Raw genomic sequence first — 25,088 nt, 5'->3', positions numbered from 1 at the left:
CCTTTTTCTGAGCTTTTACCTTATTTTTATCTAATGGACACTGAATCTCCTAAAATGATTATGGATTCTTTAGAAAGCTGCTAGAAAGTTTAGGAACAAATTTTCTTTATATATTTAGCAAACTTACATTAATAGAACCTTACCGCAATGCATTTTCATGCTGAATCTTTCTGGTTTAATCTTTTTTTTTTAAATTTTTTATTTATTCATTTTAGAGAGGAGAGAGAGAGACAGAGAGAGGATAGACAGAGAGAGAGAAGGGGGGGAGGAGCTGGAAGCATCAACTCCCATATGTGCCTTGACCAGGCAAGCCCAGGGTTTCGAACTGGCGACCTTAGCATTTCCAGGTCGACGCTTTATCCACTGCACCACCACAGGCCAGGCTTAATCTTATCCTTTCTATCTTTATCTTTTCTCTCTCCAAATTATTGGAAATAGTTTTAAAAATTACTTAGGAAACTTTTCTTTTGTATTACAGAAAATTTGAAAAATACAGAAAGGGAAAAATTTATTCAAAATCCCACCATGTAGAGATAGCTCTTTTTAAAATGTAAATTATTTTTGGCCCTGGCCAGGTAGCTCAGTCAGTTTGAGCATCGTCCCCAAACACCAAAGTTGTGGGTTCAATTCTTCTGTCAGGGCACATACAGGAAGTAACCAGTGAATGCACAACTAAGTGGAACAACTCTCTCTCTGTCTAAAAGCAATCAATAAAAAATTATTTATTTATTTAAGTGAGAGTAGGGGAGAGGCAGAGACAGAGTCCCGCATACACCCTGACCAAGCTCTGCTCAGCAACCCCCATCTGAGGCCAGGCTCACAACCGAGCTATTTTAGCACCTGAGGCAGAGGTTCTATGGAGCCATCCTCAGTGCCTGGCCCATGCACTCAAATCAGTAGAGCCATGGCTGTGGGAGAGAGAGAGAGAGAGAGAGAGAGAGAGAGAGAGAGAGAGAGAGGAAAAGAGAGAGAGAAAGGGAAAGAATTGGTAGGGGAGAAGCAGATGGTTGCTTCTCCTGTGTGCCCTGACTGAGAATTGAACCTGGGACTTCCACGCACTGGGTCAATGCTCTACCACTAAGGAACCAGCCAGGGTCTATTTTTAATTTTAAAAATGATATTTTATTTGGTTATCACATGATATATCAGAATATTAAAACAAGACTGTTAGTTTGTATCTCGAAAGGCCTTTTACAGAATGGCAGAAGTTAGGGAGTTTTTCAAAGTCTAACAGAGTCTGGTCCTTTAATAGAGGCTAGGCCAAAATCCTGATTTTCCCCAACACTCTAAGATGTGATCTATCGTTTGGAGGAAGATGTACTTGAACTGAGTTCATTTAAATTTCAAATTTAAATAATAAGAACCACTCATTAACAACATATATATATTTTTTTTTTTTTCAACAAATATTTATTGGGCACCTACTCTATCCAAACACTATGCTACATTCTTCACATGTATTGTCTCACTTAATAATACTTATGCTCCTACAAGATAGGTATTATTAACTTCAGTTTATTATCTGAGCTTACACAGGAGCAGAGCCAGGATTTAATGTCATTGTTCTTTGGTTCCAAAGCTTGTACCCTTAACCAGTAAACTTAAAATGCTTTCTTAACTCTTGAATACTTTACGTCCTTTAAATTGGCATAGTTACCCCCCCAATATTCCAGTTGATGAATTTATAATGAAGAGTTACCATCTTATAGGCTAAATGTGTAGTTGCCCTGATCAGCTCATCTATCCTCTCCCTGTCCTCTCTGGGTGCAGTTACATAGTCAGCAAGTTGTTTCGGGGCCATGGGTTCAGAACTAGAAAGGTCAGGTAAGGAAAATGTAAGTTGTGTTTATTGGCATCAGGCTTTGATAGGAACGATTCTGCCTATGGGAATCAGAATGTGCCGAGTGTGTTCACTGCAACCCATATATCCATCTTTTCATGAGAGATGCCCTCATCCTTTTGAGGTCAGAATCCTCAGATTCCTTTGGCTAAAGCTCCTCTCCTCCATACCATGCCGGGGAGCATTTACTTCTATTGCTCCCTTTTTCCTCTTCTTCCTGGTTCAGTCAACTGCAGTTCTACTTGATGTTTTCTGTAGATATAGTAATGTATTCACATAGGTAATAGTCCAGTATATCTGGCCTGGGACCTAACTTACTTCTTTCAGGTGATACTTTTTACATCCACATCCAAACCTATATATACAGCTCACAAAAATTAGGGGATATTTTATCACTTCATATTCATTTTTGAAATATCCCCTAATTTTTGTGAGCAGTGTATATTGACTTTACAATTACCTATCGGAGATCAGTGTGCATCCTTCATTTCCCAAGGGTGGGAGAGGCCCCCTTTCTATTGCACTGCTCTTTAATAATCCTGTTAACGCTTCATTGTACCTTTGCTGGTATTTGTGCTTCATATATCTATTTTATGTAATTACATATGTAATTATGTAATATGCTATAAACTATGAACATAATTTTAAATTAATGCTGCTTTCTAATATCAAGAGCAATACTGTCATTTCTTCACTGATTTCCCCGTCCTCCCAGTGCAATGCAGGGAGCCCACTCATCTTATGGTTTTTCTTTGTTTGTTTTTGTTTTTTACCTCCAGTTCACTTTTTTTTTTAAGTTATAGTTTTAATAGCTTCTGCTGTAGTTTTCTGTACTCTCAGAAACCTAGTCTTAGCCTTGCTGCCCTTTCCTTTTTCCCTGTGGGTAGCACCATTTCTTATTATTTCCATCTTGTGTTCTGCGTTCTGGGAGACCTTTTCAAGTTTGTACTCTGTTACTGATAAGATGTTTGACACTTCCATCCTTGTTCCATATTAACTCTAATGTATAATTTTGCTGTTGTGTTTTTTGTTTCTCATGATTCCCATTTTCATTTAATCCTGTTGTCTTTTCATCTCAGCTGTATATGGCTTTCTGTTTCATACAGTTTTTATGTGGACGAATTCTTGTAGATTTCACAGTGAATTATTTTTAGAGATAGACTTTTGCTATTCAGAATAACCTTACATTACCCTTGTGGTACATTGGTTTTCTTTTTCATAGGTATCAGGTTATTTTCCCCCCCTGTTAATTCATCCTCATATTGGGAGATATTTCCAGAGCTAGTGCAGTCAAATCATAGAGATGTGCAGGTAGCTTTTGGCTCTCCTCCCTGTCCATCTGGTGGAAACCCTTTCTCAAAGCTGTAGTTTGTGTCGTGGTACCTGTTAGGCATACGTAGTTAGTGCCTGTTCAAGGCCTTTTTTTTAACTCCTTGGCTTAGAAACTACCCTTTTCAGCATGCCCTGGTGCCAAGGTCCTACCTACCTTCCCCATCTTTACCAGTCATACTGCGGATGGTGTGTACTTCCCAGGATGAACCACCAGCAGGACCTCCCCTACTGTTTGCTCCTCTGGTATTTGGGAGCTATAAGCTTTGGAATTGGATTTGAGATATGGGGGCTTTCTTGAAGGGCAGCATTGTAGAACAGAGTCTGATCCAGTAGTTTAAAAATGTGAGAACCTTTCTTCTTTTTTAAAACCTAATCTGAAAATCAGCCTTTTACTTGGAGAGTATAATGTAAATATATTTATAATGATAATTGATGTGCTTGGCTGTTATTCCATTAGTTTGATTTATGCTTTTAGATGCCACATGTATTTAAGGTCATTTTGGTCAAACAGGTCTAATTGGTAGCAAGTCTGTTCTGTTAATTAATTCCGTGCATGACCTTACATTGCTTAGGCTTCAAAGCCATTTTCTTTAATAATATTTTACAGGTGGTCCAAGTTTGAAAGAAGAAAAGCCACAGCCCACATCAAAACCTCGTCCCGGAGCTGTGGAGGAAACATTTAGAGTTGTTAAGAACTCTCTCAGTGATGACGTTGTTAAAGCCACTCAGGCAGTCTATCAGTTTGAACTCTCAGGTAAGGATCACATCTGGTTATCTGAGTCTAGGGAAGAAGCAGAATAGTTCCCTTGGGAGACAATCAACCTCCAGTTAGTAATCACCTGGCTAGTTGGCTGTATCCAGAACCCTGACCCTAGAATGTAGACATTTCAGAATAACTACTGTTTTGTATTAAGTTAAGATCAGCGCATATAGACACATATAAAATAAAATTTCATTACAGATACTTCTAGTATTAAGTAACTCCTTGGCATGTATAATTGAGAGTAAATCCTACTTAGAAGGGCATATGTATCATGAGAGGTATAACAGTAGTTTATCAGCCACTATGGGCACCTTGCCATTTGTATCTTTTGAGATTATTCAAGTCAGTCTGAATGTACTCAGTTTCTTAAAACCTCTCAATATTTTTCTTCTCAGTGTAGTATTACTACATGTTAATGACAGTTTTAAGAACTAGCTGCCATATTCTCATTGCACACAGACTGTGACATCAGTTCTTTTATCTTTTGTCCTGTCTGTTTTATCTTAACCTGTCTGCATGCACCTTCCTGTTTTTACTTCCTTTTCTGTCCTTACATCCCCCTGGGCCCATTGGTCAAGCATTCTCTTGCCTAGGTCCTACACTTCTGGATCTTTTGTGCTTATGTTACCACCTGCCAAAACCCTAGTACTGAATCAAACTCTCTGGCTGCCCCACAGTTGCATCCAGACTGCTAAATCCAGCTGGAGAAATGGGGGGAAAAAAATCACACCACCAGGATCTGTTCCAGTAGAAATTTATCATTGTCCCTCCTCTACTGGAATCTAAGCAGAACCTCAGAATTCTGTGTTTCTGTGATCAGCTTACTGCCTCGTTTTCCAGTGACTATTTAAAACCATCTCAAGTGTTCCTCAATCTTCCATCTCTCCCTTCACCACTTCCTGTCACTTTCAGCGGATATGCCTGTCTCCTCTTTCACAGAGATAATGTAGACTTACAGATAAATTGCTGCAGTTTTCTTTTATCTGATACTAAATTAGCTATTACGGACGTCATCATCTCTTCTTCCCTCCCAATAGAATGGAGCTCAACTCTACATCAGTGCATCCCGAGCCTTAATGTTCATACTAGTTACCTGGATTCATGCTAAAATGCAGAATTTGATTCAGTGGGCAGATCTGAGGTGGGGTCTGAATTCTGTATTTCTGACTGGTGATGACAGTACTGCAGTCCATGGACCACACTTTGAGTAGCAGAGTTCTAGATTCCATGTTCTCTGACCTCCCCAGGGACTTTGGGCTACTAATTGTGCCCTCTCTTTCACCTGTTCATTCTAAAGCCTCCTTCCCAAAGGCATTATAATGTCCTCAGTCTATTATGTATTTAAACAAACACAATAAGCAAAACTTATTTTCATCTACGATTTGCTCTGCTTTGGTGTCATTTTTCTCCATTTTACTGATTTGTTTCACCAAGGTCCTTGGTGGCTTGTCTGTCACCAGTCGGCACTTGTCATTCTTACTCTGACCCAACTTGGCAGCATGTGATGCTGTTGACCCCTCTTCTGTAAATTCTTCCTTTCCTTGGCTTCTTTGACAATAGTTTTTCTTCCTTTCCTTCTCCATCGGTAATCATGCCTCCTCAGTCTCCTGTGCTAGATGCTTCTCCTTGGTCCTCCAAGGATGTTCTTCACGTCACTGTCTGAGCTCTTTACAGATGTGCGCTAGGAAACTCCCACCCTTCACGTGGCTTCAGTGACCATCTGAACTGATTCCGTATATATCTATGTTTCTAGCTAGTCAGACTTCATTTGACATATTCACTTGGTTGTCACAAAGAGGCCTCAATTTGAAAATGTCCAGAGCAACTCAGCATTCCCAGTAGCTGCCTTTGGCACTACCTGTTAAGTCTGCTGTTCTTTAGTAGTCCTCTCTCACTGAAAATACACACCAATAGTTACTGTTCCCCAAGTCCAAAACTAGTACATCTTTTTTATGCACCCTCCCCAGTTTTTCCTCTTCACATTCAATCAGTTATCTAGTTTTGTGGTCCTGCTTTGAAATTATTTCTCATATATGCCTACTTTTCTGTATTTCCACTGCTGTCTGTGCTCCTGATCCAGGTATATGTCCTCAAACTACTAAATTACCCAACACCATCCTAACTAGTCTTCTGCATCCTTTTTAACCCTCTTAAATATATTCTCTACACTGCTCTTAGGGTGATCTTTTTAAAATACAATTCAGCCTAGCCTGTGGTGGCACAGTGGATAAAGTGTCGACCTGGAACGGTGATGTCACTGGTTCTAAATCCTGGGCTTGCCAGATCAAGGCACATATGGGAGTTGATGCTTCCTGCTCCTCCCCTCTCCTCTTCTCTCTAAAATTAATAAAAAATAAAAATAAAAATAAATACAATTCAGTGACTACAATTCATTGTCATTCTCTTTTCTACAGCATATCCCTTAGCATGAAGCCACTGAGTACTTCACATGGCTCACTGCTCTCGTCTGACTGCTTTACGGGCTCAAGCCACTGAGTACTTCACATGGCTCACTGCTCTCGTCTGACTGCTTTACGGGCTCAGCTGATGCCACTGTCCACTCTCTTTCTACCGTCTGGTCCTACTATACATACTTCAGTTCCTTATCTAGCTAATTCTTAATTAACTTTTAAATCTCAGCTTCGGTTGAGATTTCCTGACTCCACATCACCCTCTAATTTCTCTTTTGTAAGAATCACGTTATTGCAGAGTCTTCAGAGCCTAGTGTAGTTCCTGGCTTATAATAAATACTTAATGAATATTTGCTGAAATTGATAGACCTGGGGATTTTAGCCTGGGAAAGAGCAGTATGTAAGATTATTCTAATTGTAGCAGTTATTAAGTTTAAGAAGAATAGGGCTTCTTTGACATTTATTTCTGTATCTTTACCCTTAGGTGAAGATGGTGGAACATGGTTTCTTGATCTTAAAAACAAGGGTGGGAATGCCGGATATGGAGAGCCATCTGATCAGGCAGATGTGGTGATGAGTATGTCTGCTGATGATTTTGTAAAAATGTTTTCGGGTAAGTTTTCAATTTCTTTAATTTATTAATAAATCAACAAACAGCAAGTGCTGGTGAGGATGTGGAGAAAAGGGAACCCTCATGTACTGTTAGTGGGAATGCAGACTGGTGCAGCCACTGTGGAAAACAGTATAGAGGTTCCTCAAAAATTAAAAATAGAACTACCTTACGACCCAGCAATTCCACTTCTGGGTATTTATCTGAAGAAATTCAAAACTTTAATTTGAAAAGCTATATGCACCTTTATGTTCACTGCAGTATTATTTACAATAGCCAAGCTATGAAAGCAACTTAAGTGCTCATCGATGAATGAGTGGATAAAGAAGATGTGGTACACATATACGATCGAATATTACTTGGCAATGGAAAGAATGAAATGTTACTATTTGCAGTAACATGGATGGACCTAGAGGGTATTATGCAGAGTAAAATAATAGGTAGGGAAAGACAAATACCATATGATTTCACTTATATGTGGAATTTAAAGAGCAAAACAAACAGACACATAGATACAGAGAAAAACTGATGGTTGCCAGATGGGAGGGGTTTGAGGGCTGCATGAAAAAGGTGGGTGCGTTAAGAAGTACAAATTGGTAGTTACAGAATCGTCACGGAGATGTCAAGTATAGCAGAGGGAAGATAGAAATATTGTAATAACTATGTATGGGGCCAGGTGGGGCCTACACTTTGTGGGAGAGATCGCTTCATAAACTGTATAAATGTCTAGCCACTATGCTGTATAGCTGAAACTAATATAACATAATATTGAATGTTAACTGTAATTGAAAAAGAAAAAGAGCACTTTTTGGAAAATAACTGTTCTACTGCCCCTTCTACTTTAACCAACAAATGGAGAGTAGATGAAATTTCCTTTTTTGTATGACTGATAAGAAGATGATGTTGGGAACAGAGATAGTTCCAAAGGACTCCTAGGTGGGCTTCATTTCTACTAGTTGGACAGAGATATTACTTCCAGTAATGCCTGAGTCACCAGAGGTGCTGGACTCAGCTTCAGCTCATTTGCAGAGATAACGTCATGCCTCACTCTTGCCAGCTATTATAATGGAAAATAGCGCCTCCCCAACCCTGGTCCAGTGAGCCCTGCTCTCTCTGACATTCCTAACCAGCAGAACCTTTTGCATAATTTTCTGTTCTGCCCATGTACTTTTAACTGTGCCAGAAAAAGTTGTGGGTAATTTAAAAAATTTTTTCTACTCTTAGAACATTTCTAATGGTAAGTTAATTTACATATATATTAGAAGCAGCATTAACATTATAACAGTCTAATCTAAAGATTCCTTCATTTAATGAATTATAAATGTTATCCATATTTTGTTCTGTTTCAGTCTTCCTAAATTAAAGATCACAGTGTACTTTGTGCCTTGTAGGTCTGGCTTTCCAATTCTAGTACAGGGTGCTAATGGCCTGTGTACTATCTGGGCTAATCTGTGTATAGTGTTACTAATGGTTGAGGTCTCTTCAGCTTTTCCTTTATTATTATTATTTTTAATAGAAGTGTTAAATAGTCATGGTGCAAGAATTAGAAAATACACAAGAAAAAATAAAATAAATAAAATTATTCTTTATCATACTACTGAGAGATGACCATCAGTGGATTTTGGTTTACAGTCATATATCTATATTTTTGTGAATGTATATAAATAAATATGTACATGTGCTTATAAACAGTATTACAGCATCACTGCTGTTTGGTAATCTTTTTCACCTAGTACATTATTACATCTTTGAATGTTAAAGAAGTGTTATCTCTTTGGTTACTTTCAGTAGTTTCTCTAGTGTTTATTTAGTATTTCAACAACTGTTTTTTGTTTGTTTTTTTGGTGACAGAGACAGAGAGAGGGACAGATAGGAACAGACAGACCAGAAGGAAAAGAGATGAGAAGCATCAATTCTTCATTGCAGCACCTTAGATGTTCATTGATTGCTTTCTCATATGTGCCTTGACCAGGGAGCTACAGCAGACCAAGTGACCCCTTGCTCAAGCCAGTGACCTTGGGCTCAAGCTGGTGAGCCTTGCTCAAACCTGATGAACCCACGCTCAAGCTGGCGACCTCAGGGTTTTGAACCTGGGTCCTCTACGTCCCAGTCCGATGCTCTATCCATGGGCCACCACCTGGTCAGGCTTAACAACTCTTTCTTAGTAAAACTTAAACACAGTGTTTTGGACATAACAGATGCTTAATAAATGTTTTGGCAAATTTGGATCTTCTGAATATATAGTTTTTAACTTAATGACCATTAAAAATAAAAATTTGTCAGCTCCTACACAGAAATAATAATTATGATGAATATTTATTAAATGATTACTGTGAATTAAGCAATACTCAAAAGAGTACTTTGAGATAAAATATTTTTTTCATTTTATAAAAATGGAGACTGAGGGCCCTGGCCGGTTGGCTCAGCAGTGGAGCATTGGCCTGGCGCGTGGGGACCCGGGTTCGATTCCCGGCCAGGGCACATAGGAGAAGCGCCCATTTGCTTCTCCACCCCTCCCTCCTTCCTCTCTGTCTCTCTCTTCCCCTCCCGCAGCCAAGGCTCCATTGGAGCAAAGATGGCCCAGGCGCTGGGGATGGCTCCTTGGCCTCGGCCCCAGGCGCTGGAGTGGCTCTGGTTGCAGCAGAGCGACGCCCCGGAGGGGCAGAGCATCGCCCCCTGGTGGGCAGAGCGTTGCCCCTGGTGGGCATGCCGGGTGGATCCTGGTCGGGCGCATGCGGGAGTCTGTCTGACTGTCTCTCCCCGTTTCCAGCTTCAGAAAAATACAAAAAAAAAAAAAAAAAAAAATGGAGACTGAGGTATTGTTGAATTAAATGATAAACCTAGGATCACATAGTGGGTTGAGTAAATGTTGGAGCTGGGAGGTGAACCCAAACCCAGCTTGTGCTCTTTTAATCATTATGCTGTTCTGTCCTCTAAAGGTGAAAGAATCAAATTACTTATTTAACTCTAGCATAAACTTGTAATAATGGCATTTCCACTTATCTCTTTCTATGAGTGTGCTTTGTTTCTGGATGGGACGAGGGGAGATTAATCAGCTGAATGAGTCATTTTTTTTTTTTTTTTTCTTTTCCATTTTTCTGAAGCTGGAAACAGGGAGAGACAGTCAGACAGACTCCCGCATGCGCCCGACCGGGATCCACCCGGCACGCCCACCAGGGGCAACGCTCTGCCCACCAGGGGGCGATGCTCTGCCCAACCTGGGCGTCGCCATGTTTGCGACCCTCCTGGGCGTCGCCATGTTGCGACCAGAGCCACTCTAGCGCCTGGGGCAGAGGCCACAGAGCCATCCCCAGCACCCGGGCCATCTTTGCTCCAATGGAGCCTTGGCTGCGGGAGAGGAAGAGAGAGACAGAGAGGAAAGCGCGGCGGAGGGATGGAGAAGCAAATGGGCGCTTCTCCTGTGTGCCCTGGCCGGGAATCGAACCCGGGTCCTCCGCACGCTAGGCCGACACTCTACCGCTGAGCCAACCGGCCAGGGCTGAATGAGTCATTTTAAAAGAAGTATTTTTATGATTTATTTTATAGCAATAGGTTGGGAGTGAGTTTGCTTCTGCTTATTTCCTTTTGTTGTTAATTTATCCACTTTCTTTTCAGTGGGCACAATTTCAATTTATAATCCTAAGCATCCTCTTTTAAGAAATGATAGCCATTTCTATAACCTAACTTATATAGTGGATACATTATAAATATAAAATCTTAATGCAGCTAGTGATCAACTAATCAAAATCTCTCCTTTTGCCAGTAGGGGCCACTGTATGGTCAAGTATTATGATCGAAAATACATCGTACAAGATTACTTGATTAATGTATTGGTAGGAGGGATTCTATATAGGATATTGTGCTTACTAGTTGTTTTTTAAAGTTATTTTTCTTTTTTTTTCTTTTTTTTTAATTTATTCATTTTAGAGACGAGAGGGAGGGAGGGAGAGAGAGAGAGAGAGAGAGAGAGAGAGAGAGAGGAGAGACAGAGAGAGAGAAGGGGGGGAGGAGCTGGAAGCATCAACTCCCATATGTGCCTTGACCAGGCAAGCCCAGGGTTTCAAACTGGCGACCTCAGCATTTCCAGGCCGACGCTTTATCCACTGCGCCACCACAGGTCAGGCTAAAGTTATTTTTAAAATAGTATTTTTTTTTCCCCCGAAGCTGGAAACGGGGAGGCAGTCAGACTCCCGCATGTGCCCTACCGGGATCCACCCGGCATGCCCACCAGGGGGCGATGCTCTGCATATCTTGTGGGCGTTGCTCTGCCACAATCAGAGCCATTCTAGTGCCTGAGGCAGAGGCCACAGAGCCATCCTCAGTGCCTGGGCAAACTGCTCCAATGGAGCCTTGGCTGCGGGAGGGGAAGAGAGAGACAGAAAGGAAGGAGAGGGGGAGGGGTGGAGAAGCAGATGGGTGCTTCTCCCGTGTGCCCTGGTCGGGAATCGAACCCGGGACTCCTGCACGCCAGGCTGATGCTGTACCACTGAGCCAACCGGCCAGGGCTAAATAGTATTCTTGAGGTATAATTTATATGCCATAGAATCCACCCACTAAACATGTACATGGATATGCCACATATTATTTATCTACTCAGCTGTAGACATTTGGATTATTTCAAATTTTTGGCTATTATGAATAATGCTGCTATGTATAGTCTCATAGATATATTTGTGTGGATGTATATTTTCATTTTTCTTGGGTAGATTCCTAAGAGTGGAATTGCTGGGTCGTATGGTAAGTTGATATATAACTTTTTAAGAAACTGCCAAACTTTGCTAAAGTGGCTACAGCAATTTTATATTTTCATCAGGGATGTATGAAGTTTTCAATTTCTTCAAATCCTCACCAACACTTATTAGTATCTTTTTTTAATGGTTTTATTGACAAATAAAATGACAAAAACTGCCTGACTAGGTGGTACAGTGGATAGAGCACTGGACTAGGACAGAGAGGACCCAGGTTTGAAATCCCGAGGTCGCTGGCTTGAGCTTGAGTGCGGGCTCATCAGCTTGAGCATGGGTTGCTGGCTTGAGTGTGGGATCATAGACAAGATCCCGTCGTGGTCATTGGCTTGAGCCCAAAGATCACTGGCTTGAAGCCCAATGTCGCTGGCTTGAGCATAAGGTCATTGGCTTGAGCAAAGGGTCACTCGGTCTGCTGTAGCCCCCTCGGTCAAGGCACGTATGAGAAAGCAATCATTGAACAACTAAGGTGCCGCAATGAAGAATTGATGCTTCTTATCTCTCTCCCTTCCTGTCTGTCTCTGTCCCTAGCTGTTCCTCTCTCTGACTCTCTCTCTGTCTCTGTCAAAAAAAAAAAAATGACAAAAAACCAATTTAAGGTATGCAACATGAATGATTTGATATTCATATACATGGCAATCTACAATCTAATTAACCACCTCCATCACCTTGTGTAGTTATTAGTATTGTGATGAAAATACTTAAGATCTGCTCTCAGCAAATTTCACATACACAGTATCATTACCTATAATCAACATACTGTACTTATTTATCTTCTAACTGAAAGTGTGTACCCTTTGACCAATATTTCCCCATTTCTCAACAACCCTCACCCACCTCTGGCCACCACCATTCTACTCTGCTTCTGTGAGCAGCTTTTTTCCAGATAAAAGAGATCATACAGTATTTGTCTTTCTTCATCTGCTTATTTCTTGTAGCATAAAGTCCTCCAGGTTCATCTGTGTTGTCACAAATGACAATGTCTATTGTGATAGCCATTCTAGTTATAGTTTTAATTTCTGGCATCTCATTATAGTTTTAACTTTTATTTCCTTAATGATTAATGATAGTTTGAGCATCTTTCTTTTGCTTAGTAGCTGTTTATATTTGATGGGCTGTCTGTTCAGATCTGTTGCTTGCCTTTCAATTGACTTGTCTTTTATTCAGTTGTAAGAGTTCTTTATACATTCTAGATGCATGTGATCTGCAAATATTATCTCTCAGTCTCTTGCTTACATTTTCATTTTGATAACAGTGTCCTTTGAATTACAAAAGTTTTTCATTGATAAAGTCTAATCTATCATCTTGCTTTTATGGTTCATGCTTTTCCCCCATTTCATTCTTATTTATGCTGTTGTGAATGAAATTATAATCTTAATTTTATTTTTGAATTGTTTGTTGCTAATACACATAAATACAATTAATTTCTGTGTGATTGTATCCTTTGAATTAACCAGTAAAGACATTTAAGCCTGGAATTTTTATGGGTAAACTTTTAGTTACTAATTCAATTTATTATTCATATGATAATAGCTTTTATTTTTTAAACAGCTTTAAGATATAATTCACATACCATACAATTCACCTGTTCAGAGTATAAAATTCAATAGTTTTTAGCATATTCATGGATATTTTAGCATCACAGTTGCTTTTACAACATTTTCATCACCTAAAAAAGAAACCCCATGCCCATTAGCCATTAGCGCCATATCCCCCATGTACCTGCCTCCAGTCCTAAGCAACCACTAGTCTACACTCTGTCTCTATAGATTTCCCTGTTCTGGACTTCCATATGAACAGAATCATACAGTATCTGACTGGCATCTTTCAGCTTGTTTCTTCTTTAGCATGTTTTCACATTTCATTCTTGAAATTCATATAACATACAATTAACTATTTTAAAGTGTACAGTTCGGTGGCATTTAATTTAGTGCAGTTACAATGCTATCAACTACTACTAATCTTTTTTTTTTTTTTTTTTTAGCGTGATAGTAAGGGAGAGTTGAAGGGAAGGAGGGAAGGAGGGAGGTAGAGAGGGAGAGAGAAGCAGCAGCTTATTGCTCCACTTTAGTCGTGCATGCATTGATTGCTTCTCATATGGCTTAACCTGGGATTGAACTGGCGACTTTGGGGTCAAGCTGGCAACCTTGGGATGGAGCTGCCTACTCCAGGCTCCAGCCTGTAACCCTGGGCTTGAGAACTTTATTCTTTATTCTTAAGAACTTTTGTATATTGTAGATATAGAGAAGGTATACCCAATCACCTCAATTTTTTTTTTTTTTTACAGGGTCAGAGAGAGTCAGTTAGAGGGATAGATATAGACAGACAGACAGGAACAGAGAGAGATGAGAAGCATCAGTTTTTCGTTGCAACATCGTAGTTGTTCATTGATTGCTTTCTCATATGTGCCATGACCGCGGGCCTTTAGCAGACCGAGTAACCCCTTGCTTAAGCCAGTGACCCTGGGTCCATGCTAGTGAGCTTTTTGCTCAAGCCAGATGAGCCCGTGCTCAAGCTGGCAACCCCGGGGTCTCGAACCTGGGTCCTTCCACATCCCAGTCAGACGCTCTATCCACTGTGCCACCGCCTGGTCAGGCCCAATCACCTCACTTTTAAAAGTGTGACCTTGGGCTTCAAACCAGCGACCTTGGCATTCTCTGTCCATGCTCTATCTTCTGTACCATCACTAGCTGGGCAACCACCACTAATCTTTAGTTTCAAAACTTTTCATCACCCACACCATTTAAGTAACACTCCCCATTCTAGCCTCCACCATTTCCTGGCAACCACCAATAGGTTTTCTTTCTCTATGAATTTGCCAGTTCTGGATAATTTATATAAATGAAATCATACAAGATGTGGTTTTTTTGGTGTGTGACTCCCTTCACTTAGCATAACATTTTCAAGGTTAATCCAAGTTGTAGTATGTATCAATATTTCATTTATTTTTATGACTCAAATATCATATGAACATACCATAGTTTATTTGTTCACCTGTTGACAGATGTTTGGGTTGTTTAGCTGTCATGAATAATGCTGCAGTAAACATTTGTGTCCAAGTTTCTGTTGGACATATGTTTTCATTTCTCTTGTATTTGCTGGCTCATATGGTAATTCTATGTTAAACTCTTTGAAGAACTATTAAACTTTTCTACACCACTTACATTCCTACTAGCAATGTATGAGGATTTCTATTTCTCTGTATCCTTACCCTTACCAACACTTGTTATTTTTTAGATCTTTTTTTATAGCAATCCTAGTGGGTGTGAAGTGATATCTTATTGTGGTTTTGATTTGTATTTTCCTAATGACTAATGATGTTCATCATATTTTCATGTGCTTATTATTGGTCATATGTATGTCTTAAAGAGATGTCTATTTAGATCCTTTGCCTATTTTAATTGAGTGTTTTTATTCTTAAGAACTTTTGTATATTATAGATATAGAGAAGGTATACCCAATCACCTCAATTTTTAAAAGTGTGTGTGTGTGTGTGTATAAAATGGTTTTGACCTTTCCCCCTTCCACTCCCAGAGAAAATCTGTCCTCAGGTCTTTTTGATATTTCTTTCCATATCTACCTCCACATTTTTCAATGTTTTCACATTTCTCTTTTTTTTTTTTTTTTTTTTTTTAGTTTTTTTTTGTTTGTTTGTTTTTTTAAATTTTTTTTTTTTTTTTTATTCATTTGAGAGAGAGAGAGAGAGACAGGGGAGAGAGAGACAGGGGGGAGGAGCTGGAAGCATCAACTCCCATATGTGCCTTGACCAGGCAAGCCCAGGTCTCGAACCGGCGACCTCAGCATTTCCAGGTCAACGCCTTATCCACTGCGCCACCACAGGTCAGGCATATGTTTTCACATTTCTCAATGTTATATTTATAGTACTTTTGCTATTTTCTTTAGAGTAACTAATCAAAAGACTGATAGGTAAGACTTAAGTTCTTTTATAGCAGCTAGATTCTGCTTCTCTCCTCTTTTCTTGAACTTCCAATATAGCTATTTTAGTTTTTGCTTAAATCAATCTTCGATGTTTAAATACTTTTGATTTGGCATAGTTTGCTGCTGAGTCAAATATTATACACTATTATTATGTTTCTGCTCAAAGAGAACTTTTATTTTCCTGGATATAAATAATTGCCCCACTTTCCCCCATTAGAATAGGTATAAAAAACTAAGCAGGCCTGACCTGTGGTGGCGCAGTGGATAAAGTGTCGACCTGGAATGCTGAGGTCTCTGGTTTGAAACCCTGGGCTTGCCTAGTCAAGGCACATATGGGACTCAGTGCTTCCTGCTCCTCCCCTTTTCTTTCTCTCTCTCTCTCTCTCCCCTCTCTAAAATGAATAAATAAAATTCATTTAAAAAACAAGAAACTAACAAATCTTTCTAGACTTTTCTCACAACTTCTTGATACAGTTTTTTCTGCCAAATGTGTCAATTACCTGTTGGTCTACTTTTTTTCCTGGAGTCCTTTGTTTCCTGTTATAATCTGAACAGGTAGCTCATTATTATAGCTTGCTCCACAGCTGTGATTCTAGAAATTGTTAACTTTCTCCTGCATTGACTTTTGTTTCTGTATCCCATGTCTTCTCTCTGGGTTTATGTCCTCATCCACATTCTCCAGTAGTTCCATGAGAAAGGATAAAAAAGAGGTAACTTTAGTTACTGAGTGTCTAAAAATACTTACATTTTACCAACATATTGATTATTTTGTTGGGTAGAGCTTTCCAGGCTAAAATTAACTTTCTCTCAGAATTTTGAAGGCATTGATCCATCTTCTAAGATTACCATTGAGAATTTAATGCTCCTCTTCTTTTTTTTTTTTTTTTTTTTTGTATTTTTCCGAAGCTGGAAACGGGGAGGCAGTCAGACAGACTCCCGCATGCGCCCGACCGGGATCCACCCGGCACGCCCACCAGGGGGCGATGCTCTGCCCATCTGGGGTGTCGCTCTGTTGCAACCAGGGCCATTCTAGTGCCTGAGGCAGAGGCCATGGAGCCATCCTCAGTGCTCGGGCCAACTTTGCTCCAATGGAGCCTTGGCTGCGGGAAGGGAAGAGAGAGACAGAAAGGAAGGAGAGGGGGAGGGGTGGAGAAGCAGATGGGCGCTTCTCCTGTGTGCCCTGTCCGGGAATCGAACCTGGGACTCCTGCACGCCAGGCCGACGCTCTACCACTGAGCCAACCGGCTGGGCCAAATGCTCCTCTCTTTTTTTTTTTTTTTTTTTTTTTTTTTTTTTTTTTTTTTCATTTTTCTGAAGCTGGAAACAGGGAGAGACAGTCAGACAGACTCCCGCATGCGCCCGACCGGGATCCACCCGGCCCGCCCACCAGGGGCGGTGCTCTGCCCCCCAGGGGGCGATGCTCTGCCCATCCTGGGCGTCGCCATATTGCGACCAGAGCCACTCTAGCGCCTGAGGCAGAGGCCACAGAGCCATGCCCAGCGCCCGGGCCATCTCTGCTCCAATGGAGCCTTGGCTGCGGGAGGGGAAGAGAGAGACAGAGAGGAAAGCGCGGCGGAGGGGTGGAGAAGCAAATGGGCGCTTCTCCTGTGTGCCCTGGCCGGGAATCGAACCCGGGTCCTCCGCACGCTAGGCCGACGCTCTACCGCTGAGCCAACCGGCCAGGGCTAAATGCTCCTCTTCTTAATCTTTACAATTTACCCTCCAATTTCTGAAAGCTTTAGAATCAAAATGATCTCTTGGCCCTGGCCAGTTGGCTCAGTGGTAGAGCGTCAGCCCAGTGTGTTGATGTCCTGGGTTTGATTCCTGGCCAGGGCACACAGGAGAAGCTACCATCTTCTTCTCCACCCCTCCCACTCTCCCTTCTCTCTCTCTTCTTCTCCTGCAGCCATGGCTTGATTGGTTCAAGCACATCGGTCCTGGGTTTTGAGAATGGCTCTATGGAGCCTCCACCTCAGGCGCTAAAACAGCTCAGTTGTGAGCATGGCCCCAGATGGACAAAGCATCAGTCCCAGACGGGGGTTGCTGGGTAGATCCCTGTTGGGGCACATGTGGGGAGTCTGTCTCTCTATCTCCCCTCCTCTCACTTGGAAAAGAAGAAGGGAAAAAATTGATCTCTTTCTTTATATTGTTCTAAAATTTCACAATGATATATGATGGTGTGGTCTTTTTTTCTTTCATTCTCCTGGGTATTTGATGGGCCTCTTTGGGATGTATCTGTTTGTTTTTTGTTTGTTTTGGTCTGAGGTGACATTGGTTAATAGGATCATATAGGTTTCAAGTGTAGATCTCTACAATGCATGATCTGTATATTGCATTGTGTGCCCATCACCCAGAGTCAGTCCATCTTCCATCACCATACATTTGTCTCCCCCTACCCCCCAGGGAATGTATCTAATGTTATTTCTTTGATACTTCTCTAGGTTTTCTCAGTTTCCACTTCTTGTAGAAAATATCAGATCTCTAATTTAATCATCTTATTTTTTGAGATTGATTCACCTTATTCTTTTTCTTCTATTACTTTTTCTTACTAGTAAGGAAAAACTATTTGAAATGATTATTGGGGTAAAGGCTAGAGAGAGGCTTTGGCAATAGTGGGAGACTGTTGCAATAGAGAGACTGACTACTTAACCAGAGATCTGCAAGTGTCTCCTTTCTATTGTATTTTAATATTGTCTGTCAAATTTTTCATTTCCAAGAGCTCACTCTTGTTTTCTCATTCTTTCCTTTTCTCTGACTTCCCCCTTCTTTCTCCTCACTCTACCCAATTCCATTCCCCTTCCTCTACTGTTTCTTTCCCTTCCTCCCCCTCCTCCACCCCTTTTCATCTTGTCCTCTTTCCTGTGCTTCTCTTCCCCCTTTCTTCTCCAGCCTTCTGTTTTTGATACATAGGTGTTGTATCTTTTCTTATCAATGATGACACCAATTATAAAATTTATTTGTTTTCATTTATTTTGTTTTAGTTTTCTTCTTTGCTATAGTCTCTGTTTCCTCCAAAATGTTTTTTCTGTTTTTGTTTTGGGGGGTATTTTTTTTGTCTCCATTTGATGTCCTCCTCTTTACAGGCAAGGCTCTACGGAGCTTTTGGAAGCTGTATAAGCATGAGTACACTGGTGGGCTTGTGGACTGGTAGGTTTCACTGTAAAGTGACAAGAGCAGGGAGCCAATATTTTGGCTGAAGGGCACCCAAATATTAGTGTTTGTAAGTTTTTGGAGGAGGGGCTGTTCTATTCTTTCAGACAATAAAGATCTTCCATTATTTTTCATGTAAATTAAAAATTATCCCTTAATCTATTATTTGTGAATTTAGGTATTAAACATCACATTTCCTTGGACTCTAGTACATAGCTCAGTTTATTCATTAAAATGAAACCATTGGATTTGATCCTTTCTATCTGTAACCAATGCTACAGCTCCTATGCAGAATAATTTAAAGGTGTTTAGTGTCTCAATATATACACAATATGTTAACCCACACATTTTTTTCTATAAATAACCGGTGCATGGTCCAATGAAAGTTTACTGATGCACCACATACATATTGTACCCTCTAGAGATATGACCTATATATGGGCATAATATAGCTCAGAAAACTATAAATGAAAGTCAGAAACATCTGGCTTAAAGCACTATCATATAAAAGCTGTGTGTCCTCTCTGAGACTCAGTTTTTTCATTAATTCCTCTGTGTCAGACTCTATACTAGCACTGGAATGAGAGTTGCAAATAAAAACAGTTTCCTCCCTTGGTGGAGCTTCTATTTATTATATGTTGTTATTAGCTATAATTCTGTTTTAACGCTTATATTTTATGTCCTAACATTTCTATGGTTAAAGTAATGCTAATAATGTACACGTCCATGTTCATAGCTATATTTTATTTTTTTGGTGACTGACAGAGTCAGACAGAGGGACAGATAGGAACAGACAGACAGGAAGGTAGAGAGATGAGAAGCATTAATACTTTGTTACGGCACCTTAGTTGTTCACTGATTGTTTTCTTATACGTGCCTTGACCAGGGGCTACAGCAGATTGAGTGACTCTTTGCTCTAGCCAGAGACCTTGGGCTCAAGCTGGTGAGCCTTTCTCAAACCAGGTGAGCTCACGTTCAAGCTGGCGACCTCAGGGTCTCGAACCTGGGTCCTCCGCATCCCAGTCCGACTCTCTATCCACTGCGCCACTGCCTGGTCAGGCTCATAGCTGTACTTTTAATGATACTTTTATTGATCATATCTTAAGAATATTATATGCTGCCTGACCAGGCGGTGGCGCAGTGGTAGAGTGTTGACCTGGGATGCTGAGGACCCAGGTTTGAAACCCTGAGGTTGCTAGCTTGAACACAGGCTCACCAGCCTGAGTGCAGGGTCGCTGGCTTGAGCATGGGATCATAGACATAATCCCTTGGTCACTTGCTTGAGCAAGTGGTCACTGGCTTGGCTGGACCCCCACCTTCATCCCCTCAAGGCATGTATGAGAAAGCAATCAATGAACAACTAAAGTCCCGCAACAAGTTGATGCTTTTCATCTCTTTCCCTTTCTGTCTGCCCCTGCCTGTCCCTCTTTGTCTCTCTCTCTTAAAAAATAAATATATTAAAAAATAATAATAATAAATAAATAAAAATTAAAAATAAATAAATAAATGCACACGCACACACACACAAACATTATATGCATTTAGATTTTTTAAAAAAAAATCTAAGCTTGAAATTTTAAAGGTTTAGTGAACTACAATAAATTGGAACATTAAGATGGTATTTGTTTACCTCAATTCACTTGAAGGCCTTGTATCCTTGAGATCACTGTAATGAGTAATAAATGTTGCATCTTCAGCTTTGTGCTATAATCTTTTGCTGATCGTTGTTTTTTATGTTATCTCTCATATTATAAGATATTGTTAACAGCTAAGTCTATGAGTTTGGATTCCCAGGATACTGATAAAAAAATGCTGTAATAGAAATTTCTGTGCTTCTCAGATTTATAGAACTCAAGGAGATTCTTTTTATAATGCAGGTTCTTAAAGCAGTTACGTCCCTAAGGGTATTAATGGATGCTTTTCCCTCTCTCAATTTCTCATTTTAGGGAAACTAAAGCCAACAATGGCATTCATGTCAGGAAAGTTGAAGATTAAAGGAAACATGGCACTAGCAATCAAATTGGAGAAGCTGATGAGTCAGATGCATGCCAGGCTGTGAAGAAAAGAAAAGAAAATATGTTGACTTCTAAGTTCCAAAAGTAAAAGGGCTCAACAGTTAAAATCTAATGTTTGTTTTCTTCCCTATTGTATTGGGTATGCATGTTATGGAAAAAATAGAATTTCTGTATCAATAAGACTTGAGATTATAATTAGAACAGCTAGCTAATCAAATATAATCTTCACTAAAAAATTCTAAACCATTCTGTTTTTTTACATTTTGTGAGTTTTATCATCGGAGCACTATAAACCATTTACCATCTTCTTCTAGGAAAAGTATTATGAAGAGTCAGTCAGGGCCAAGCAGTAAAGTAACATTAATTCTTTTCAAAGTTTCTTCCCATGTAAAATATGGCTATGGCTGGTCAGTTCTAAAACTTTTAATACCAATGAAAATCTTAATGATATTTTAGATTTTTATATACTTTAAAGAAGATAGTCTACAATACTTTTTCACATCACATAAGACACTACTGAATAAATACTATTTTGAAGACTAATGAAACAAAAACAGAATTTTTCATGTTGTTAACTAGCTTTCCCAGTGTAAGTCATCTATATGAAAATATTATTAATATGATTCAACTAATACGTATCCTATTTTAAATTATGTAAAAATGTCCTAAAATAAAATAAATTCTCCCCAGAAGTATGCACTTGGTACAGTGTTTTGAAATGAGAAAATTAGTCGATGGTTGTTACAGGCTTACTTGTCTGTACCCCCAAGTTGTTTTTTTTTGTTTTGTTTTGTTTTTTAGAGAAGGAGAGGGACAGATAGGGACAAACAGGATGGGAGAGAGATGAGAAGCATCAATTCTTTGTTGCAGCACCTTAGTTTTTCAATGATTGCTTTCTCCTATGTGCCTTAATTAGGGAGGGAGGCCTACAGCCGAGCCAGTGACCCTTGCTCAAGCCAGTGACGTTGGGCTTCAGGCCAGCGACCTTTGCGCTCAAGCCAGTGACCATGGGGTCGTGTCTATGATCCCATGCTCAAGCCGGTGAGCCCACACTGAAGCTGAGTGATCCTATGCTCAAGCCAGCGACTTTGGGGTTTCAAACCTGGCCCCGCACCCAAGTTTTTATGTTAAAGTCCTAACGCCTAGTACCAGAGTGTGACTATATATTTGGAGATAAAGCCTTTAATAGAGGTGATTAAGTTAAAATGACTTTAGGGTGGGCCCCAAACCAATCTGACTGGTGTCCTTTATTTATTTATTTATTTATTTATTTATTTATTTATTTATTTATTTTTACAGGGACAGAGAGAGAGTCAGAGAGAAGGATAGTTAGGGACAGACAGACAGGAACAGAGAGAGATGAGAATCATCAATCATCAGTTTCTCGTTGCGACTCCTTAGTTGTTCATTGATTGCTTTCTCATATGTGCCTTGACCATGGGCCTTCAGCAGACCGAGTGACCCCTTGCTCAGTGACCTTAGGTCCGAGCTGGTGAGCTTTTTTTTTTTTTAATTTTTTTTTTAAATTTTTTTATTTTACAGAGACAGAGAGTCAGAGAGAGGGATAGACAGGGACAGACAGACAGGAACGAAGAGATGAGAAGCATCAATCATTAGTTTTTCACTGCGAATTGCAACACCTTAGTTGTTCATTGATTGCTTTCTCCTATGTGCCTTGACCGCGGGCCTTCAGCAGACCGAATAACCCCTTGCTGGAGCCAGCGACCTTGGGTCCAAGCTGGTGAGCTTTTGCTCAAACCAGATGAGTCCGCGCTCAAGCTGGTGACCTCGGGGTCTCGAACCTGGGTCCTCGGCATCCCAGTCCGACACTCTATCCACTGCGCCACCGCCTGGTCAGGCGAGCTTTTTTTGCTCAACCCAGATGAGTCCGCGCTCAAGCTGGCGACCTCGGAGTATCGAACCTGGGTCTTCCACATCCCAGTCCGATGCTCTATCCACTGTGCCACCACTGGTCAGGCTGACTGATGTCCTTATAAGAAGAGGAAATTTGGGCACAAAGGAGAGACACCAGGGATGCACAGAAGACCCAGTGAGAAAAGGTAGTCATCTGCAAGTCAAGGAGGCCTCAGAGAAAACCAGATCGATTGACACCTTGATCTTAAGACTTCTCCAGAACTATAAGAAATTTTTACTGGTGTAGTCACCCAGTCTCTTGTATTTTGTTCTGACAGCCCTAGCAAACTAATAAAATGATTGGTTGGTTTTTTGGGTTTTTTTTAAAGCACTTATCTTTCATTTTAATCAGTTAAAAATACTTGCTGAGTGTAATAATACTTCTACTTTCTTATATTCTACTCTCTAATATTGTGCTGTTAAGCATCTCAGCTAATTCTGACATTTCATATAGATTCATAATGTTAGGGGATTTAATGTGTATTTTATAAATGAGGAAATAGAAGATCAGAGAAGGAAAAGGACTAACCCAAGGCCAAAAGTAACAAGCCCTATCCAACAAAGACTTTCCAGTACATTTGGCCTTGAATAGAACTCGAAGGCCCCCCTCCCCCTCCATGAAGCCCAAGTGGTTTTACTTAACAACACCCTTGGCATCTCCCAGTCATTTCTAGTTACATGAGGATCCTGGTCAATGTGAGATATTGCCAATTGACTCCTTTTCTACTGAAGTTTCCTAAAAATCCTCACCTTTCTCTGCATTCTCCAAATGGTCTCAAAGCTTTGGGAAATAAAAAAGTAGAAAATACATTATTTTTAAAAATTGGGAAATGTTGTGAGATAGGAATTCTGGTTACTAAAAACACATGAACTTCTAACGAAGTCTTTAGGATATTGGGTAAAAATCTTTGCAGAGGGCCCTGGATTTCTCTAGTAATTGAGGGAGTTGGATGAGGGTATCTGAAGCCCGTTTGTGCTCATTACTAGGAAGTACTGAGCAATCTGCACTATTCTGTCAGAGGTAAAGGTGGTCACACCTACGTTTCTGAATCCTTCTCTCTTGCCACATTACCCAGCTGACTTAATGAATTCACAGGTACTCCCTCTTCTTTTGGATTTGCCCATTAACTGTGTTGAAGTTGCAGATCCTCCCAGAAGTGTGAATGACTATTTTGTGTGTTGTCTAGTAGCCAATTGAGCCCTGCTTCTGAAACAGAATGATACAAAGGAACCATTATACCAGGGGTCCCCAAACTTTTTACACAGGGGGCCAGTTCATTGTCCCTCAGACTGTTGAAAGGCTAGACTATAACAAAAACTATGAACAAATCCCTATGCACACTGCACATATCTTATTTTAAAGTAAAAAAAAAGTGGGAACAAATACAATATTTAAAATAAAGAACAAGTAAATTTAAATCAACTAACTGACCAGTATTTCAATGGGAACTATGGGCCTGCTTTTGGCTAATGATGGTCAATGTGCTCCACTCACTGACCACCAATGAAAGAGGTGCCCCTTTCGGAAGTGTGGCAGGGGCCGGATAAATGGCCTCAGGGGGCCACATGCGGCCCGCGGGCCGTAGTTTGGGGACCCCTGAATTATACTTTTAAGTGATTGAATGAAGTTATTTAGACTTTATTTTTAAGATAGTCTGTTAATACTGTATTTCAACAACACCTCTTATATAGTGCCTCATAATCCTCTTAAGTAGAAGAAACCTCTTTTTTCCTCTAAAGTTCTCAGCTAGGACTTTGTAAATTAGACTAACAAAAAATAGATGAGGCCCTGGCCGGTTGGCTCAGAGGTAGAGCGTCAGCCTAGCGTGCGGAGGACCCGGGTTCGATTCCCGGCCAGGGCACATAGGAGAAGCGCCCATTTGCTTCTCCACCCCTCCGCCGCGCCTTCCTCTCTGTCTCTCTCTTCCCCTCCCGCAGCCAAGGCTCCATTGGAGCAAAGATGGCCCGGGCGCTGGGGATGGCTCTGTGGCCTCTGCCCCAGGCGCTAGAGTGGCTCTGGTCGCAACATGGCGACACCCAGGAGGGTCGCGACATGGCGACGCCCAGGATGGGCAGAGCATCGCCCCCTGGTGGGCAGAGCGTCGCCCCTGGTGGGTGTGCCGGGTGGATCCCGGTCGGGCGCATGCGGGAGTCTGTCTGACTGTCTCTCCCTGTTTCCAGCTTCAGAAAAATGCAAAAAAAAAAAAAAAAAAAAAATAGATGAATAAGGGAAAAACAAAATAGATTAACATGTGAATTACATATATATACCATTTTGCATTTCCACCACCAAAGAAGGAATGTTCCTGTTGCTCCACGTCCTTGTCAGCATTTGGTATTGTCAGTGTTGTAGATATTGGCCATACTAA

The 25,088-nt window shown here is 40.7% G+C and overlaps 1 protein-coding gene across 2 annotated transcripts in view; it reads left to right on the top strand.

Moving 5' to 3' along the window:
- Window positions 1–21,500, top strand: part of HSDL2 (hydroxysteroid dehydrogenase like 2) — an 82,992-nt gene extending 61,492 nt beyond the window's left edge. For both annotated transcript variants that reach the window (XM_066256512.1, XM_066256513.1), the window contains exons 9-11: window positions 3,780–3,926; window positions 6,831–6,959; window positions 20,737–21,500. In XM_066256512.1, the coding sequence (XP_066112609.1) occupies window positions 3,780–3,926; window positions 6,831–6,959; window positions 20,737–20,849 (389 nt within the window). In that variant the 3' untranslated portion in view covers window positions 20,850–21,500. The remainder of the gene's footprint in view (window positions 1–3,779; window positions 3,927–6,830; window positions 6,960–20,736) is intronic.
- The last annotated feature ends 3,588 nt before the right edge of the window (window positions 21,501–25,088 follow it).

This window comes from Saccopteryx bilineata, chromosome 2 (genome assembly GCF_036850765.1).
Source record: "Saccopteryx bilineata isolate mSacBil1 chromosome 2, mSacBil1_pri_phased_curated, whole genome shotgun sequence".
NCBI classification, from domain to species: domain Eukaryota; kingdom Metazoa; phylum Chordata; class Mammalia; order Chiroptera; family Emballonuridae; genus Saccopteryx; species Saccopteryx bilineata.
The sequence above is the reverse complement of the archived record's forward strand: the minus strand, read 5'-3'. Positions and strand labels throughout refer to the sequence as shown.